At 42.8% G+C, this 21,231-nt stretch overlaps 1 protein-coding gene across 1 annotated transcript in view; it reads right to left on the bottom strand.

The window, feature by feature from the left end:
• Positions 1-1,631: 1,631 nt before the first annotated feature.
• Positions 1,632-21,231, bottom strand: part of FNDC1 (fibronectin type III domain containing 1) — a 49,942-nt gene continuing 30,342 nt past the window's right edge. Inside the window, exons 15-20 of the mRNA XM_054162510.1 lie at positions 19,538-19,646; positions 11,781-11,860; positions 9,594-9,623; positions 5,092-5,253; positions 3,883-4,005; positions 1,632-2,522 (exon numbers count right to left, since the gene is read on the bottom strand). Of these exons, the coding sequence (XP_054018485.1) occupies positions 2,407-2,522; positions 3,883-4,005; positions 5,092-5,253; positions 9,594-9,623; positions 11,781-11,860; positions 19,538-19,646 (620 nt within the window). The 3' untranslated portion in view covers positions 1,632-2,406. The remainder of the gene's footprint in view (positions 2,523-3,882; positions 4,006-5,091; positions 5,254-9,593; positions 9,624-11,780; positions 11,861-19,537; positions 19,647-21,231) is intronic.

Here is a 21,231-nt window from a genome sequence, read left to right as displayed (position 1 = left end):
GAGACCACGTCAATCACCTTACAAAAAACAAACTAAATGACATTCTCTTTTCTTCTCTTCCTACACAGAGCCAGTCATCTCAACAAAGAATATGATCAGGCAGGTCAGGCATGATTTGCCCTTGGTAACTCAAAACTAGCTGCTAACCACCTTCAAAAGGGAGCAAACCCACTCACGTTTCTAGCCCCTTAGAAAAAGTTGATAGCTACTTCTCTTCCAAGGAATCCTTTTTTAAAGCTAATGACTTGTCACTATTTCAGATTACTTGATGCAGATGACCAGAAAGGATGAAATAGAAATGAAACCACATATCTATCATAGGTTTATTAGGGGGAAAAAAAAGTTATACCTCATGACCATATATTTAGCACTGTACTGAAGCACAAATATGTGAGAACAATTAAAACATTAAAACCTAAATCCCCATTAAAAAAAAATAAAGTTCTTTTAATCACTTTAGCTCCTTCTTTGTCCCCATACAATTTGTAACTACAGGAAGCAACTGAAGAAGTGTTAGATCTACACTACATGTGAGCTGGCATGAGAGTTAAAGACAGAACAGATACTGGATGCATCCCCCAGGTACACACCGGTATACTGCTGCTCTCCCAGGCTGTCAGAATAGGGTAGTCTTACTAAAATGGGCAAGGACTACTGAGATGCTATCATAAACCAGTCAGACCATGGAATTTATAGAGAAAACCATTAATGTTAGGTTGCCCAGAAGAACTACTAAAATGCCATGCTATTGCAAGCTTCCAAATACCTGCAAAAAAGAAATAATTTTTTTAAAAAGAGTTAATCTACCTTTCATCCATGTCAGATCTTGCTTTCTGCTATGGATGGAAGAGGAATCCAGGAATTGTATCCCAATTTGTCCCCAGGATGGAGCAAAGTCAAATAGGTTTCCTGCTAGTTGACCCTTTTGATGGTGATTGGGCTTCGTTTTGGGGGGCGAGTAACTTAAAAGCAGTTTCTAATTTTATTCATCCCATGCCACTGCACAGTGAAGAGTAGAATAGAATAGAATAGAATAGAATAGAATAGAATAGACCAGACCAGGCTGGAAAAGACCTTCAAAATCATCACGTCCAACCTATCAACCAATCCAACCCACCTAATCAATTAAACCATGGCACCGAGCACTCCATCAAGTCTCCTCCTGAACATCTCCAATGATGGTGACTCCACCACCTCCCTGGGCAGCACATTCCAGCAGACAATCACTCTCTCTGTATAGAACTTTATCCTAACATCCAGCCTAAACCTCCCCTGGCGCAGCCTGAGACTGTGTCCTCTTGTTCTGGTACTGGCTGTCTGGGAGAAGAGACCAACATCCGCCCGTCTACAACCTCCCTTCAGGCAGTTGTAGAGAGCAATAAGGTCACCCCTGAGTCTCCTCTTCTCCAGGCTAAGCAACCCCAGCTCCCTCACAACAGCATGTAAGATGAGAAAGAGTTGAAGAAAACTGGCACTGAAACTTCAAAATAGTAAAGGGTGGAATGTTTAACTGATGCTGACAAACTGATGAATATGTGGTTTTGCTTGACTTGAGTGCCCCTCTAAACATGGAAAGCGGGCTAGAATCCCACTGAACATTCAGTACAAATGCTGCCAAGGAAGAGGGACACAGGACTTTAATCGGTAATTCAAATGTGAAACCAACAGTACTCGCAGGAAGAATACAGCTCTTTCCTTGGTTAATATACTGTGCATAGCAGTATCTCAAAGAATTAACAGCACCTTTTACATAAAAATTCCAAACATTTACCTAGTGAACAAGAAAATCTCAGCATCTCTAAGCAGTACTTCTGCAGATGTACAGTACTGTATTTATATAGATATAGATATACATACATCTCAAAGTGAATTTACACTGTGACCTAGTGATTAGTCCAGCTGTGGGTGAACCCACAGGGAAGTCTTCAGAAGAATATACTGCCTTTGGTGCATGGCCAGTTACATGGCACAATTGTATAGGAGAGCCCCAGCCGGCAGCAAAGGAGTTTTGCATCCCACTGAGCAAGCACAGCATGCTTAGGTCATTCCTGTAAAATATAAGAAAATTCCACATTTTCAAGGCTAAGGCAGTTTTAGTTTTGACAGGCTGCACACATTGCAACCACCTCTCTGTGCCCTAAAGACCCAGAGGAGGAAGGTAGGATGCCAAACTTAATTCCTTTCCTGCTTCCAAGCAGAAATTAAGCAGCACCACAGATTTAGGCTGGTAAAGGCAGGGAGCATACTTGGCTTCATGAGGGTTTCTTGAGCAGCTGATCTTCACTGGCTTGCCTCAATTCTCCCCCTTTTGTGTTTTTGTGTGTGTGTTTTCTAAATCTGTTGCTCACAGTCCACTGGTAGAAGTTATTTCAAAGCATGGTCTGCCTAAACCAGGAGAGCACACTGCTACCATTTCCCTGGGATGGGGACGCCACACTCGTACCAGCCCACATAGTAGTAGGGCGTTGTGTGTCCAATGCGTCCAAATGACACAGGCTCCTGGCGGTACTGCCGGTAATACCCTGTTGGGAGAAAATCAAAGACACAGTACCTTAACAAAAGGAACAGATGCAGTGAGAGTCAATCCCACACTCAAATGAAAACTTAGAAGCTGTCTGGTAGGGAGTTTTGTCACAAGGGTATTTGCTAGCTCTTTCTTGGTCCTTTATACTTCTTGTAGTTTTGTTTGGGTTTACTCTGCAAAATCTCTTGAACTATTGTGCAATGCTGTGGTCTGCCAAAGAGCTGCTGCTTTTGACTCCAAAAGGTGGCTATATTTCAGTTATGTTTATGAAATTTCTAAGTCAGTTTAAATATACAAAGAACTCTGGGGCAAAAAAATACCATCGGATTGTATTATCTCATAGGGCTCCAGAGACCTCCAGCAAACATCAGCTTTGCACAAAACAAAAAGGTATAATTTAATGCAGTAAATACGGAGTTAAGCCCTTTCTCCCCCTTTTTCTTCATCTGCAGAAAGAATGTGACTGCTTAAAGCATTAGGAAAGGTGCAGCATTCTTCTCCACATAGCTCGTGTGCTGGAACATCTGAAACACTCGTATCCTGTGCCAATAATACAATTTCTGTTTGTTCTCTATCTCCTAGACCTAGCAACACACATCTGGATTAATCATCCCTCTTTTTAACTGAGAAATGCAGTACTTCCCAGTGATATATAAGTATCAGAGACTGTTTCAGTTTCTTCCTGGTAATACCACCATGAAAATAATATCAACAACTAATTTAATATGTAAACCACTGAAGTTAACTGAATAATTTGAATAATTTGAATAATAGACTGGCTGACTTTCATGACTGGGTTAATTTTGTGAAGCAAGCCATCACAATCTTAGCTACATAAGCTGAGCAGTTTACTCAGGAACTTCTTCAATGTGGGAATTTTCACTCAGAGGAGGGTATCTGCAGTCCAGCCTGCAGTCACCAGACACACTCCTATGTGTTCTGCATTGAATGGACTGGTCAGAAACCATTTGCAGAAGCCATATTTGCAAAGATGTAGCTGGTCCTTTGTGATACTCAATGAGGCAGGTCTTATAGTTAGGAAAAGGGTTTCATAGACCTATACAAAACTTTTCTTTCTGGTATTACATTTTGTTCATGTAAATAATTTGCATTACAGGCCATTCTCTTTCTGTCTCTCTCAGCATCCACAAGTCCTTCTGGGACTTTGATAACCTGCTTAACTAGGTCTTCAATAACCTTTTAAGCACAGTATCACCTCCTGCATACCATACCAGCTGGACTCCTCAGAGAGCTGCCAGTACCCATGGCCAAGGACTTTGTGTTGTCCTCTCTACCCCTTTATCCTATGGATGGGACGACAGGCACCCAGCCAGCATCCCACTCACCCATTGCCATACCTTGGATGGTGGGCAGGGCTTCAACGTATGACTGAGGTCCCGTTCTTCCATCTAAGTGTGAATCCACAAACTGGCAGTGGTCCTCGCCCCTTCCCCAGCTATCCCCAATGCTGTAGAAGGTGTCTGAAGGATGATACAGATTATTTGACTCAGCATTACTTTCATTTGGGATGCTCTTTATCAACAGGAAAATAGATGTGGGAGAAAGCAGGAGATACAGTATTGCAGTGACAAATACCAATGAACAGAGGCTGGAAAGAGGGAGAATATTACCTTCACAGTATGGAAGGAGAAATTACAGAAAAGAGAAACGGGTTAAAGCTCAGTAAGGAATAGTCCCCATTTGGAAGTCCATAGACACTGCACCACAGGTGACAGGTGGACAGAATTTCAATACATCATGAGAAAGTAAAAAAATGTTTTATATGTCAATACCATTAGTCTAATTACAGTCTCAAATGAAAACTAAAAACCAGGGAGCTCTGCTTCTCTGACAGATGGGGTGGGCCACTTTGTTTCTTATTGATCATTTAAACACAGCCTTCATACTACACAAATACATTGCAATTAGAATAATACAGTAGCATAATCTCAAAAATCACTGAGTACCCCAGATCAATAGTTAGGAAAATTTTCTTCATCTCTCAGCAATTACAGCTCTGTAAGAGCTACTGTTAACTCAGGAATACTGCTCATCCAGTCACTGTAACACCAGCCTTTTCTTCACTATTTCCCACTTCGATTTGCCTTGAGGATCTCTAGGGTTTATTGCTCCCTCACAGTGTGCAGCTGGGACTCACTTACCCATGAAGCAAGCATGAGTCTTCCTGGGAGATGTGTAGGGAGTGGCACTTCACTTTCACAATACAAAACACATTGCTTTCTCAGGTACAAACATACATGGGCTTTTCAAGGGAAACTTCTGTGTGAAGAGGTTTGAACCCTAACACCTAGGACATGAGCATAACTCAAAACCAGGGCCAGGTCAGCTATCACAATCAGACCTTACTAAAACAACCTGAATGCGTTATTGCGTGGCCTGCCCTAGGTGATCCTGTTTTGGCAAGGAAGTTGGACTAGACAATCTCCAGAGGTCCCTTCCCATCTCTACCATTCCCTGATTCTACAGAAAAGGACTCCCAGATTAAGAAAGTGAGGCGATGGAAATGACAAGTAATGAAACATCAAGAAATTAATCCTGATGCCTACCTTTCAGGTCATCACTCAGGTAAATCTTGTACCTTAAAGAGTTGCAAAGAACCACTCCTACAAACTTGCGGTACCAAGTTCGTTTCACATACTGCTTGCCACTGCAGTCTGAGTAAGAGGAGTCATATTTAAAAGTGAAAGGGATCCAGATAGGCTCACCACCTTGGAGAAAGAAAGAAAGAATAAATCAAGATTAAGGATTAACATTTGCATTTCAGTCTGAGTTTTGCCAAGGTTAACATCTGAAAGTATGTTTTACAAGAGATGCTGCAGCAGTGTAATGAATGACTTTTCCACATACAGAAATAGTACTTCAAGAACAATAATTTTAAAAATTAAAATACAAGGGACTTGATTAAATTCCTTTGAGGCAACAGACAACTGTTAATGTTAATTGTACTGAATCACAGTTCTAAGTAAACAGCCTCACTGTTTTTTAGTAAAACATCTCTATCTACAGATAGTTTCTTTTCTCAAGAGAATTTGATCTTAGGTCTGGCAGTGACACTGTCTAAATACAGTAAATACACTAAGTACAAAACTTAACCTGCCTGCTAAAGAACAAATGTTAAGAATTCTGCAGTGAGTAACAGCCTCTGACAAGAAGTCTATTTTTGCTATTTGTTTAAACAGATGAAATCAGAAATGTACTTTTCTGTTTTGGTTTCCCACATTATAGCAAAACAGATGAGTTTCCAGTAACAGATGAGACCTTTCCTGCGGAACTCTGTTCAGAGCACTGCTTAATTGTATATCAAAAGACTAAATACTCCTACTGGATTACCAAATGTTTGCTTTATACTAACCAAGACAATACCATTTCTTTTGGAACTGCTGTTGTAGTAATGCATATAGAATTACCGAAAAAGCTTCCCATGTGTTAACTAGTATTTTATTTCCAGCTATAGCACAAAGCCCTGATTTTACTGTGCATTTTTGAGGTGGTTTGCAAATGAGATCAAAAGTTTGTTCTGTTAGTTACTCTTCCTTCCTCTCACTAGGCACATAGACCAAATCCTGCAAACTTTGCATGTGAATACAGGAGTCCTCAAAACTCCACTGGTATGGACACAAACACAACTGTATAGACTGTGTCCTCTTGTTCTGGTGCTGGTTGCCTGGGAGAAGAGACCAACATCTGCCTGTCTACAACCTCCCTTCAGGCAGTTGCATATAGCAATAAGGTCACCCCTGAGTCTCCTCTCCAGGCTAAGCAACCCCAGCTCCCTCAGCCTCTCCTCATAGGGCTTGTGTTCCAAACCCCTCACCAACTTCGTTGCCCTTCTCTGGACTCGTTCCAGCAAGTCAACATCCTTCCTAAACTGAGGGGGCCAGAACTGGACACAGTACTCGAGGTGTGGCCTAACCAGTGCAGTGTATAGGGGCAGAATGACCTCCCTGCTCCTGCTGGCCACACTGTTCCTGATGCAGGCCAGGATGCCATTGGCCCTCTTGGCTGCCTGGGCACACTGCATTTGTCCAGCTGAAGCAGAAACTACAAGTGCAAAAGCCATCACCTTCCAACACCTCCCTTCCACAGCAAGACCCACAAAAATAACTGACAGCAAAAAACCTGAAGGCAACTGAGGACACAGGAAGGCCACTGCTCTCAGAGGCCTCTCACACTGACTGCCAGAGACATAGGGTGTTCTGCTATATCTGTGCATCATCAAAGACATCTGAGAGGACACCGGAAAACCAGACTAACGAGCGTAATGAAACACAGAAGGGATGGAGACACTGGACATTGTTTTCATGAACAATACAGTAAAAAAAATAAAAAAATAAATCCACCAAACCCCAGAACTAGCCATTTGAAGTGCTTAGGAAAGCTGACAGAGAATAATAACCATGAGGTCTTTTGTGGCTTTTTTTTTTTTGCATCTCTTCCGATAGCACCAGGAAATCAGCTCTTCTGGTTAGCAGCTGAAATGGCTTAGTGCAAGTTTGGAAATAAATGCAAGCTTGTAAAGTATACATAGAGGACATATCTTCACAAGATTTCTTTTCAAAGACTAGAATAAGAGGTCCTAAGACAGAATCATAGAATCATAGGATTGTTAGGGTTGGAAGGGACCCCATGGATCATCTAGTTCCAACCCCCCTGCCATGGGCAGGGACTCCTCGCTAGATCAGGGTTGTCCCAACCCAGATGCAGGACCTTGAACTTGGTCTTGTTGAACCTCATGAGGTTGTCATGGGTCCCACCTCTCCAATCTGTCAAGGTCCCTTTGGATGGACTCCCTTCCCTCCAGAGTGTCTGCTGCACCACACAGCTTGGTGTCATCAGAAAACCTGCTGAGGGTGCACTCAATGCCACTGTCCATGTCACCGACAAAGACGTTAAGCAAGACTGGTCCCAGGACTGATCCCTGAGGGACTCCGCTTGTCACTGGCCTCCACTTGGACATGGACCCATTGACAGCCACTCTTTGGGTGCAGCCATCAAGCCAGTTCTTTATCCACTAAATGGTCCATCCCTCAAACCCATACTGCACCAGCTTGGAGACCAGGATGTGGTGCAGGACAGTGTTGAAGGCTTTGCTCAGGTCCAGGTAAATGACGTCAGTTGCTCAGCCTTCATCTGTTAATGTTGTGACCTTGTCATAGAGGGCCACCACGTTTGTCAGGCAGGATTTGCCCTTGGTGAAGCTGTGCTTCTGCCTCAGCAGTGCCTCCAGGAGGACCTGCTCCATGATATGACTGGGCACAGAGGTGAGACTGACTGGCCTGTAGTTCCCTCTTTCACTTCTTGAAAATGGGATTTATGTTTCCCCTTTTCCAGTCAGTGGGGACCTCCCTGGACTGCCATGACTTTTGCCATGGACTTGAACACTGATCTTGAACCTGATCTTCACTCACAACGGGCAGTTCCTTCTTCCAGTCCCTACCATTATCTTCCATTATTCTGGGAGTGTGGCTGCAACCCTTGCCAGTGAAGACTGAGGTGAAGAAGTCATTGCCAATCTCATCCACTCATCACCAGTTCACCTGTTTCCTTTCTGAGGGGGGCCACACCTTCCCTAGTCTTCTTTTTACCATTAATATACCTATAGAAATGTTTACTGTTCCCTTTGATCTCCCTGGCTAGATTTAATTCTAACTGAGCTTTAGCTTTTCTAACCAGGTCTCTTGCTGCTCAGGCAGCTTCCTTATATGCCCTTCATTCCAGCTGTCCTTTCTTCCACTCCTTGTAGAGTTTCTTTTTGTGTGCCAGTGTGTCCAGGAGCTCCTTGTTCATCCAGGCAGGTCTCCTAGCATTCTCTCCTGCTTTCCTCTTTGTGGGTATACTTTGTTCCTGGGCACGAAGAAGGTGATCCTTGGACACTGAGCAGCTGTCCTGGGCCCCTCTTTGCTCTAGGGCTTTGTTCCACCATACTTTGGCCAGCAGATCCCTGAAGCGATCAAAGTCTGCATGCCTAAAATCCAGGGTTGCAGGCTTGGGATACATCCTCCTAGTTGCCCTGAGGATCTTAAATTCTATTGCTTCATGGTCACTGAAGCCCAGGTTATCCCTGAACTTCACATTGGTCACCAGCCCTTCCCTATTGGTGAGAACAAAGTCCAGCATAGTACCTTTTCTTGTTGGTTCCTCTGCCATTTGGAGGAGGAAATTGTCATCTATGCATTCCAGGAACATCCTGGATTGCTGGTACCTAGCTGTGCTGTCTCTCCAGCAGATGTCAGGACCAGGGCTTGTGAATGTGAAGCCAATTCTCTTTGCCTGCGGAGTGCCTCATCTGCATGGGTCTGCTGGTCAGGTGGCCTGTAGCAGACCCCTACAGTAACATCACCTTCCCCTGTCTTCCCTTTAATCTTCACCTATATGGTCTCAACCAGCTCATCATCCTTGCCCAGGTGGAGCTCCACTGATTCCAGCTGGTCACTGATATAGAAAGCAACACCTCCTCCCCTTCCACCCTGCCTGTCCTTCCTACAGAGCTTGTACCCATCTATCCCTACATTCCAGTTGTGGGAATCATCCCACCAAGTTCCAGTAATAGCCACTATGTCATAGCATTCCAGCAGCACAGTGGCCATTAATTCATCCTGTTTGTTGCCCAAGATGTGTGCATTTGCATAGAGGCACTTCAGCTGGGCTGGCCGTGCCACCCTCTTAGGTGAATCCCCCTTGATTCCCTTGGGGTGCCCCTGTGCTTCAGCCTTGGCTTGCCTCAGGGCAAGAAGTTGAGAGCCCTTCCTAGCACTCCATCCCTCTGCCTCTGGTGAGCTGCCCCAATGTTTGTCACAGGTAAACATGAGATTAACAACCCCTTCTCCCTTCAAATCCAGTTTAAAGCCCTATCAATGAGCTCTGCCAACTTCTGCCCTAGAATCCTTTTGCCCCTTTGGGACAGGTGCATCCCATTGGTTGCCTGCACTTAGTATCTGTTCCTGCTTAAAACGGTAAGCTAAACTGTATATATATATAACATGCTTCTAACACCTATATTGCACAGGTTTTATGCACTTCATGTAAGAAACAGCAGAATAAGACTTACCAGGTGGTCTGACAACAAGGAGAGGATTGTCTAGAAGAATGAAAATAAAAATGAAAGTCAGTATTTAGTTCCAAACCTTGTTTTATAATATGAAACACGCCATGTCACCCAAGAGAATGTCAGTTGCAGAGTAACTGCTTTTAGCTACATTATGATTGCGGGATTTACATGTCTTACCAATTTCCAGAGTTAATAAGCATGTGTTATTCCACTGTTTTTCTCAGCTGATGAAATTTATGACAGGATTGTAAAAAAAGCTACTGATATTAGAACCAAAGTTCAAAACCATCTTTGAAACATTTTTATTTCTCAGAGGGTCCTCAAAGCAGAACAGTTTCACCATACTTCTGAATATACAGTGCAAGTGTCCTGGTTTGAGTCACAACAGAACTAATTCTGTTCAGTTATTTTACTTTTCAGCTCAGCCTCTTCTAAGTAATAGCACTTTCTGAAGTTAATGACATATTTTGCAGACAGTGCCTGCTTCTAGGAGTGATAATGCTTGGCTTTCCTAGCTAACACCAAGGATTGGTATGCAGACTAAGGTCCATTGCTAAATCTTGTGCACCACATTGAGGATGCAAGTAAAAAAGGCTGCATCTGCAGGGAGGAGTAGACAGAACAGGTGACCCTACACTGACCAGCAAGGTATTTCATTACATATATGTCACATTTAGTACAAAGCTGAGGGTTAAGCTCTCTTCTTCAATGACCACCATCTGAGAAGAACTCTGTCCATTCTGTCGGCAGTGTGCAGTAATAAGAAAAGGAGCAATGGATACAAAGTTGACCATAGAAGGTTTCACCTCAACATGAGGAGAAACTTCTTTGCAGTAAGGGTGGCAGAACACTTAAATGGGTTGTGGAGTCTCCTTCTCTGGAGACTTTCAAATCCCACCTGGATGCACTCCTGAGTGGATTACCCTAGGAGATCCTGATTTTGACAGAGAGGTTCGACTTGATGATCTCTGGAGGCCCCTTCCAACCTCTAACATTCTGTGATTCTGCCTTCAATCCCAACCCATGTGGTCCTGAATCCAGTTCTCATCTGCTGCTGAGTCCAGCCTGGGACTTCCCCAGTGCCTGCCACAGCATCAGTGGTGATGGTGACATAACTGCCATCAAGGTGGTTGGGTTCTATATTGGTTTTGTATATATTTGTATTTATTTTTCATTTTATTGTTATTATTAAAGCTGCTTTACTTTCCTTTTCCCATTCAAATGTCTCTCCCTTATTCTTTTTCTCTTCCCCTTCTGGGATCGAAGAGGGGTTAACAGAGAGTTTGTGTCAATCATTCCGTGGCCAGGCCAGCCCTAACCCTTGACAGTGAGTTACATCTATAGGCCTACCTTTCAAAGGGAAATGCAACTTACCACTTATACGCAAATCTCAGTCTCAAACATCCATCATGATTAGCACACGTTTTAGTGCTATTCATAAACACATGTATCATTTTAATTCTGTCACTGAATGCCAAATCTATAGATCTTTTAAATACCTCCAGGGATGGTAACTCTGCCACTTGAGCGCTACAGGGTGAAGTCAAAGAGCAAATCCTGTATCATCAAATCATCAGACCTTTCACTCAAGAATGAAAAATTTGTCCTTTATTATTCAGTGGAGTCATCTGACTCTGGCTCAGTGGAAGAAGAAAAAGAAATGGGCAAATATAGCTAATTTAACTGACTCTTTGTAGAAGGGGGTGTTGCTCTCGAATGCACTATTAGCCCTGTGAAAAAGCAGCATGTCTTGTCAAAAAAAGAACAGAGAGCTTTGCCAGTCTGATGGAACAATTTTTTCCTATATGTTTTCCAGAAGCAACCACTTCCAGCTGTTCAGCTGTTCACAATTAGAAAGCTAATTTCCAAATGTTTGGTCAATCTATCAAAGACATTAAACTTCCTATGGATTCTGTATGGTTGAACATTAGTATTCTTGTATTTTAAATTCAACTTCCTGCTCCCATGAAGTTCACTTTAATGTCACTTATATTTTCATTGTGGCATTAGAAATGGATATTGTTTTCCTAGCTTTACTGAAAACAAATAATTTAGCTAAAAAAATAATAAATCTCAAATTAGCAAGTTCAGGATAATCACCATTATTACTGCCCTGGTTTGTCATTGTCCTGCCACATCTGTTATTAGGAATTCAGGTTTTAGATGAAAATATAAAGCAAAACATACCAGATTCTGTGATAAATGAGACTGATGAGCTAACAGGTCCATAACCAAAGGGATTTTTTGCTTGGACTTTAAAATAATACCTGAAACAAAAAGAGAGGGAAAAATAAGAGATTCCACTGGAATGGCTCAGTTCTGAATAATATTAAAACAGACAGACTTAAACCAGTAGAATTCCACTGAGTTCAGGTGTCTTTGGCATTAAATGGAGTTTGACATTGAACCAGGATATGAGCTGGCTGTTACAGACAAATTTCTCATTCCTTTTTTCAATTGCTCTTCTGCATATTTTGGTATAATTTATTTATATCATACCCCTTTCAAAAACCACACACAACTACATCCACTTTACCTGAAACAACCAGTAGCAATAGACTAAAAGTTGCAAGGAAGCAAAATTCTGATCTCAGAAACAGTTCTAAACCAGACTAACTTCTACAAAAACAGTGGTGTAAACTGCAAACTAAAGCTGTATCAGATTTATATGAGATCAGAAGCTAAGCTTTTGACCTTTCTGTAAAAACTCTAGCAGCATTAAAATCATAATACTTGAGTAATATGAGAAAGCTTCACATGTTGCCTTATTGATTCCCCCAAAGTATTTAAATCATGAATCACATTCTTAATTCAAAGCACATGACTTACCACTAGAACTCCTCACTCTTAGAGGAGAGTATGTGTGAGCATATTTTAAATTCATTTCCAAAGACAATGATTTTTAGTTGATACCTATCCTGGCATTTTTTTCCTCAGATTAGTATTTTCTTCTTTCCCTTTTATCTTTGTATCCAACCCACCAGAAACCAATTAGAATGGACGATTATTGGAAAATTTTCCAGTGCATTTTTTAAATGCCCGAGTTTAGGTTTTCTTTTCTTGTCTGTTTGCTCAGTTTTATTCTTGTAATACCCACACAGCATTTAGATCTTGATTTAACTACTCACCCAAAAGCAGACATTTCCAAAAGTTCTCTACAAGACTCACATAACAGGGCAAGTGCTTACACATGGGGATAGTTGGGCAATGTCCTATCCAAGTTGCAGGCCTGATGCCCCTCTGCTGGTAAAAGTGAGCCTGCCCCATGAAAAGCTCCAGGCTGCTCTTGCTGTCAAAGCTCTCCCCATCCTGCACTACAACTTGCTGGTGCTGCTCCACCTGCATGGCCAATGCTGGGCTGAGGCAGAACTGTTTCACAGCAAAGGAGGTTCCTGGAATCTATTTGCCACCTGGCGCAGTTCATGCACTAAGTATGAACACCATCCACAATAAAAACTTTAAATCCCTTTCTTTGCTTTTGTCAATGAGAGGTGACACTAGCCACTGAAACACAAGAGTGTAATGTGGTTTAATGACATGTAAGATGCTCAGCCTACCAGACAGCAGGAAAATTCAACACAATCCTGCTGCAGGAACTTTGTTGTTTTCAGTCTGCCACTGAATGTTCATCACGTGCACTTTCCTCTACCATCAGATGTATGTGTTCCTCAAGGACTTAAATCACAGAGCTGGAGGTTGCTCCTGAAAGGACCCTCTCTGGCCTAAGCACCAGCTAAGCATGCACAAACTATTCACAAGATTGTGAAACAGACCTTTGGCAAAGATTAGCATCTTTTTTTCAAAGTGAACTGCTTTGCCTCAAAATCAAAGCAATATCGATGAAAAGGCTGAGAAGATGTGTAAATAACATCCAGTTCTTCAGCAAAAGGGTGGCAGTCACAGGAACAATGAATCCCGCCATGAAGTGAGCTGGTTATCTCCAGGGTGCCAGTCAGGGCATATTCCTGCTCTGTAAAAATTACAGGCAGGTCTCTCTAGGTAAGATCAGTGTGCAAGATACAGGAATTGAAAAACTCTGGGCTTCATCTGTGGCATGATCCTCACCTCATGTCTGTGCCAGACCTGGAGTACATGCATGGTCAGACCCTGCGCAGTACATGTTCACACCCCTGCATGGGGGACATACCCCATGTGAGCTGGGTCCCACAGCTCACACCAGAATCATAGAATCATAGAAACTGTCTCAGCTTCTACCTATAATTAATTAATTAATGACTATGTGACTCATAACTTTCTTTTAAAAGCCACACACACTGCAGCAAAAAGAAACCACGTTAAACAGTGAAATTTAGCAAGGCTGTGTGTTTTGCTTATGCCTAGCACAATCCTCTTGCTAGAAGAAATATTTGCCTGTGGTTGTAACTGTTGACCTTGATTTCTTGGACACAGCAATTGAGCATTTAGCATGGCTGGAGAAAGATGAGAAGGCAGGCAAAAAGCCTTCCGTGTGCCACTCTACCACTGACCACCTGAGAAGAGCTTTGGTTTAAGCCCCTGAGGTGCAAATGCTCTCAGGGGACAGTTGCATCCATCCACACCCCTTTCACCCACTCATACCTTCTTGATCCAGATTGGGGCAGGGATTGACAGCATCAAGTTGACCACAGGGACACATGGGACATAATTCCTCATGCTGGCTCCCAAAACAGATGCAGCACAGCACCAAGCTGTATTGGCTTAGCCCAGCACTTGGTGTAACTATTTCAGAAGAGCATGAGAAAAATGTTTTCCAGATCATGCCTTTTCTGTAATGCTTCAAAGCATAGTGAAAACATCTGTATGGATGCTTGACTTACCACTGCTTCCACAGAGGTATAATTAGATACCACCTTTACAACACAGTGGAACCTTCTGAGCAACCCTTTCAATGCACTCTTAATATGTGTGTATTAATAATGGTTTCAAAATGTTCCCCTGAGATACATGTGAGATGATTCACATATGAAATAGGAAGAAGCAGTCCAAGTACCTCATGTACACATTTAAGTGGGGAAAAACGTGCAGTCTTCTAACTAACACATTACACAGGAACTGATTATCTATGCAATCAGGGCAACCGTGCCCTCAGGTGTTCTGTTAAATACTTAGATGCCTGTCTGGGACATGTGATTGTTCAAGCTGCTTGCCTGTTTGGAAAATACAGCAATGAAGTTATGAGTACATTTCCCTTTGCTAAACTGGAAAATCAGTTTCTAAGCTTTTATATACACAAGAAGCCTCTAGTCATACCAGAAAGAGAGCCAGGTCTCATGACTTACTGACCTGTGATTTAAACATAGATGATGCTATGATTGCTGTATTAAGAATGTCAATAAAATAATGCAGTCAGGATTTCTTTCTTTCCCAAACATGACAAACAAAGAAATTGCCAAAGCCTTTCTAGTTCCAGGCATCTGATGTTTTCATTAGTTTGAATTCTTCAGCGGCTGAATTTGCCAGGAAGTCTCAGACCAGTATAATTTGACCGTTCTTCATCGTATAAATATATGAACAGAATTGGCAAAATAGAAATTGACTGTGCTTTCAATACACTTTGCTTAGGCAGCATTGCAATGAATTGCTACCCATGGGCACAGAAGAATCACAACTGTAAAGGGCGGAATGCGGCTTGTTGTTCACTTTCAGTACAGACAAGAAAGAAGATTTTCCTCCTAAGACTAAACCTCCTTTGAGATCTTATATACCAATTCTACTAACATGTCATGAAAGGACATAGTGAACTGCAATGGGGCAGTGGTTATGCAATGCTTTTATTCATTTAGACTAATCCTATCACCATACCTGTCACTTGGAGCAAAATGATTTTATGACTTAATTCAAGGTGTTTCTCTTTGGTTGAAATTAAATAGTTGGCACTCAAAGCCACAAAGTGAGATAATCACTCACCATGATAATTAGGAAAGCAGCTGTTTTACAAGAAACAACTGTAAAATCCTTTTTTCAGCCTCTCCAAAGGCATGACTGCATGGAACCCCAGCCCAGCACCCCACCCAGGGACAGGCTGAGATGGTGGGATGCCAGCCAGCCATAGAACGCACAGTGACTGTCCACAAGTGCTGCAGACGGCAGTGTGGAAGCCATAGCACCACGACAGTGTGCCAGCCACAGGGACAGTGGGATGGCTGCCACTGGCTGCCAACACTGGGTGAAAGCTAGGGTGGATGTCCAGAGGGCTTTGTTTTAACAAAGATACAGCAAGGAAACAGAAATTTTTGGTGCACTTGGCCTCCAGAAGATTCAGGCTCCATTTGCAGTTGTGAGCCCTTGAATAAATGTTCAAGAGCCTCCTGTGAAATGCTCTATACAACACTGGAATTGGTAGCATGCAAACGTTCCAGGAGGGAACAAAAAGCAAGTGAGTAGGTAAGAAGAGTTGATGAGATGTGGAGATATGGTGGTGAAGGATGGCGGTTTATATCATGAAGCTATCTAGCCACTCCCATCAGGCACTGACACAGCTTTCCTGCAAAAAGGCAGGAAAAAGCCTAACCATGCTCAAAAAGGAGACTTAAATGTTTGTGATGAGGATTATGTTTGTGACTGCAGGAGACTGGATTTAGTGGTTGAGGAGATGCTGTCCAGCCCTTTGCATTAGTCTTCCGCGATGGCTACGGATTAAGGTTAGGGAAGGGGTATTGTCAAGACTGCTGCTTTTAAGATTTACTAAGTTTTAAAATAATTTTAGCATTTATATTCATGTCACAAAGAAGCATCTCCTGTGCCCACTGAGGGTGACCAGAGTTTTGCCAACAGAAAAACTTTCACTTCTAAAATGGAGGTTAGGCCAGGCCTCGGAAGAACATTTATGACATAGACTTCCGTTTCGTTTGTAAAACCTGAACACCATGCAGATGTTTTCCAGAGTATGTTGACAGCTTCAAACCTTCTCTGGGGCTGACTTCTGCCAAGATGCCAACCTGTTTTTGATATGCTTGCACATGCTGCAAGACTGCACCAGCAACAGCCCCTCATTGGATGCTCGGCAGTCATCTGCATACAGTAAATCCAACTTAATCAGAGATTTCTCACAGAATGCACTAAGAATGCAAACACAACATTTTCAGACTAATTTCACACTGTATTTTCTTAGTTAGGCATGGAGTCTTTTCTCGGTGGTTAGGCAGTTATTTTTAGGACCAAAAATATGCAATCAATTCAGTCTGTGGGTCTGGAGAATCTGAATTAGATTGGCCAATACACACTTCTCTGTGGTAAAGAAGCTGTCTTCTCCACCCTAGACCCCACATGAAGCCATTAGTGCTTCCACAGAGTGTACAATAGATGCCAATGGATTATACCATTCTTCAGTAAGATGCCGAGGAAATAAGCTTGAAACAAATAGTACTGGCTTGAGCCTCCCTATTTTGAAATAGAATTTTAATATTTAACATAAGAGTTACCTAGGTTCATGGTGATGTGTGAACTTAAAACTTTACTCTTCCATTCAAATAAAGACAAATTGTGACCTTCTGAAGCCTGGAGTTAATGTACATCTCAGCAGATCTCAGTATCACAGGTTGGCAGCTCAGCTCCCACCAGTTCCTTTGCACTGAGTACGGCCAGAACACCAGCCACAGCATTCCTAGGTGCCTTCACTGCAACAGCTTTTTCTGATGACATAGAGTCCTTGAGGTGACAGGCATGAGAAGCAAAGAGCTACCACTGTATTTGAACACTGTCCTTGGAGCAGCGGGAAAAGGAGACTTGACTGAAAGACAGTGAAGAGGTGAGGAGCTGCAGCTGGAAGGTGGAAACAACAGAGGAGCAAGAGACAAGAGAGCCTGGTTAGGGGAGAGCAGGACATTCAAGCAGTGCCTCCTGGCCAGTGGGGGTGCAGTGTGAGGAGTGGAGGAGCGAAAACTGGTGAAAAGGAAAAGGGCAGGGGATGTACTGGAGTCTGGGATGCTAAAGCAGGAACTGCAACTAGCAACAGGAAGAGAGAGGTTTACGGAAAGAGCATCCACAAGTCACAAGGACATGGACGTACAAAGGCAGAAGGGTATGCATCCATTTTCCTCACTATCTGAGAGTTCAGGAGATCTCAGACCTCTGCCTTCTTGTTATAACAGCTAAAACCCACAGAAAAAAATGCCACACACCTCCCTCCATACAGTTGTAACAATGATGTTTTATAAGAAGGATACCAGCAGATGCAGAGCATACAATTATAGCTCTCTACTGTGCAAGCAATATTGCTTTAATGCATCATGAAATTGCATTAAAGAACTCACCTTGGGGTCTAAATTATTAACCTTCAGAATTGTTTGTCTTTTTTAAAACTCTTGATTATGTAAGGAAAAGCCTCATGAAGTGTGTGACTTACAGCACTGCAGACAGAACTGGTAAGGATAAGATGGCAAAATTTTTTTCCTGTGACATCTTATTTCTGCTTTTTTGTCTCTTTGGGTGTCCTGTGTGTGCTGCTTCTGCCTTTCCACACACCTTGTTAATCCCACGGCTCTTTAACACTGCATCTGACGGATGTACTCCTGGTGCAACTGCCTGAGGAACTGCTGCTGAAGTTGCTCTGGTGTTGGCTCTCCCAAAGAGCTGTCATGTTGTCAGAGCTCTTTGGTTGGAGACAAATCTCTGGGGACAAGGCAGGGGAGCAACACCTGCATCTTAGCACATACTGTGATTTCGTTCCGCTTGGATGTTTCAGGATCAGCTGCAGGCACAAGGACTTTGTGAGTCTACGCTAAAGTCAGTCCTGTGTGGCAAAGCACGGTAATGTGGTCAGAAAAAATATTCTGGGTCATATTAAAGACCCAAATGCTGCACTGCACTGATTTTTCCCACCCAATTTCCATAAATTATTCAAATACCACACAAGGCACGTGTTCTTGTTCTGCCATTTCAGTGAGAATTTTTGCAAGACCCTAAAGCTCCTGCAAAACCAACTTTTGAACAACTGCCACAGCAACATTATGTATGACAAAGCCTTCTCTTCCAGTATGATTTGTGTGAACAGACAGTGAAAACATACCAGAAAGTGGCACTTCTCCCCTCCACCCCTTAGGTATAAAATCTTGGCCATGCAAGTATGTGGGAAAGGCCACATCATATCACGGCAAGGATATATAGAATAGAATAGAACAGAGTAGAGTAGAGTAGAATAGAATAGAATAGAATAGAATAGAATAGAATAGAATAGAATAGAATAGACCAGGTTGGAAGAGACCTTCGAGATCAACCCATTCAACCCATCATCCAACACCATCTAATCAACTAAACCACAGCACCAAGCACCCCATCAAGTCTCCTCCTAAACACCTCCAGTGATTGCGACTCCACCACCTCCCTGGGCAGCCCACTCCAATGGGCAAACACTCTCTCTATGAAGAATTTCTTCCTAACATCCAGTCTAAACCTCCCCTGGCACAGCTTGAGACTGTGTCCTCTTGTTCTGCTGTTTGCCTGGGAGAAGAGACCAGCCCCCACCTGTCTACAGCCTCCCTTCAGGTAGTTGTAGAGAGCAATAAGGTCTCCCCTGATCCTCATCTTCTCCAGATTAAGTAACCCCAGCTCCCTCAGCCTCTCCTCATAGGGCTTGTGCTCCAAACCCCTCCCCAGCTTTGTTGCCCTTAATATCTTAGTATACTCTTCCTCTCAATATTTGATTCAATCATGCATAAGACTAAAAACCACATGTTAAAAATAAGACTTTCTCTGTTACCCAAATGCGTTTTTGTATGCATAATCATATATGCATGTACACACAGTCATCTGCTCCATGATTAATACTGTGAAGATATCATGTGAGTAGCTGTTCAGTTTTTAAAACAATTTACTGTCAAACAGGATGAGTAAAAATCTAGAAGAGAGGTAAACATTTATACAAAGGCCAAGAAAACTGATTGACAATTCTCAACATTTGTTTTATGCCCCTCGCAGAACAGAAAAAGCATGGATAAAATCCTTACCTTGTGTTTGGCTTCAGGTTCTCAACTGGCAGATGAGTAGTCCCTGCAGTTCTGGTTGACCACTTATTCTTTAAGAAGTCATCATAGGATGCACTGTAAACCAAATAGCCTGTACAAAGAAAAGACAAAGAGCTGTGAGGATTCTACATTAGTTTCAAATAACTGATATCCCTGAAGGTTGTGGTACATCTTGCAGGTCAAAAGGAGTGGAAGTATTTCTGAATGTGAAAGTGATTGAATACCTAACTCTCCTGCAAAACACCAGGCTACAAGAATTTTCTGTCATTAATAATGGTGGAACATGACATCAGAGGATGGTACCCAGACATGAATTGTTATTCAAAACACATCAAAGGCAAGAAGACAGAGTCAACCCATTCACTGTTTTAAATGATACACTGACTGTGCAGAAACTGATATAGATAGAAATACCAGAGTTTATTTTGGGGAAAAAAGGAAAATATAATGTAAACTGCACTCAGTAAGCTACTGTATTAACAGCCTTGAAGGGTGAAATACATACACAGAATACATAGAGTACATAGAACAAACCAGGTTGGAAGAGACCTTCAAGATCATCGCATCCAACCCATCAACCAATCCAACACCACCCAAACAACTAACCCATGGCACCAAGCACCCCATCAAGTCTTCTCCTGAAAACCTCCAATGACGGTGACTCTAACACCTCCCCAGGCAGCCCATTCCAATGGGCAATCACTCCCTCTGTATAGAACTTTTTCCTAACATCCAACCTGAACCTCCCCTGGTGCAGCCTGAGACTGTGTCCTCTTGTTCTGGTGCTGGCTGCCTGGGAGAAGAGACCAACCCCCACCTGGCTACAACCTCCCTTCAGGTAGTTGTAGAGAGCAATAAGGTCACCCCTGAGTCTCCTCTTCTCCAGGCTAAGCAACCCCAGCTCCCTCAGCCTCTCCTCATAGGCTTGTGTTCCAAACCCTTTACCAACTTTGTTGCCCTTCTCTGGACTCGTTCCAGCAAGTCAACATCCTTCCTAAACTGAGGGGCCCAGAACTGGACACAGTACTCAAGGTGCGGCCTAACCAGTGCAGTGTACAGGGGCAGAATGACCTCCCTGCTCCTGCTGGCCACACTGTTCCTGATGCAGGCTGTGGGACAGGCACCACATAGCCTGTGCAAGTTGTCACTGTCTACCTTTGCAACCCCACTGCTTCAGCTCCCACCTCTCTGCCATGGCTGTCACCCACACTTACTTCAGATCTTTGGGGTCCACTGACAAACAGGGGTTTATTAATTCCTGAAATATTTTGATTATTTACTTGTTTTGCCAATAATTTTTGAGATTCATTCTTGAAGTGAGTTAGGCTTCTCTCTGGCTCTCAAAAAGTCTAAAGACATTAAAGGATGCTAACATGTTTGTTTAACATATTCTCCATTTCTGAACCTCACTTATCAGACTGATAGTTGAGCAAAATTTCAGTTAAAGAAGATAAGCATAGCCTGGGCCACAGACTCCACCTGAGATAATTAACTCTGAAAGCCTTCCTACAAGAAGTGCAGAGTTGAGAGCTGCCAAATGAGAAGCCCCTCTACAGGCATACAGACTGCTCCAGTACCCACACTGACAGCCAAGCAGGACTCAGATTGGCTCCAGTCATGCAGTCACCTTTGCTCAGAGTGGACTAAAGCCAAGTGTGAAATGCACCAAAGGTAGG

This window comes from Dryobates pubescens, chromosome 6 (assembly GCF_014839835.1).
Source record: "Dryobates pubescens isolate bDryPub1 chromosome 6, bDryPub1.pri, whole genome shotgun sequence".
Lineage (NCBI taxonomy): Eukaryota > Metazoa > Chordata > Aves > Piciformes > Picidae > Dryobates > Dryobates pubescens.
This window is presented reverse-complemented; position numbering and strand designations above follow the sequence as displayed.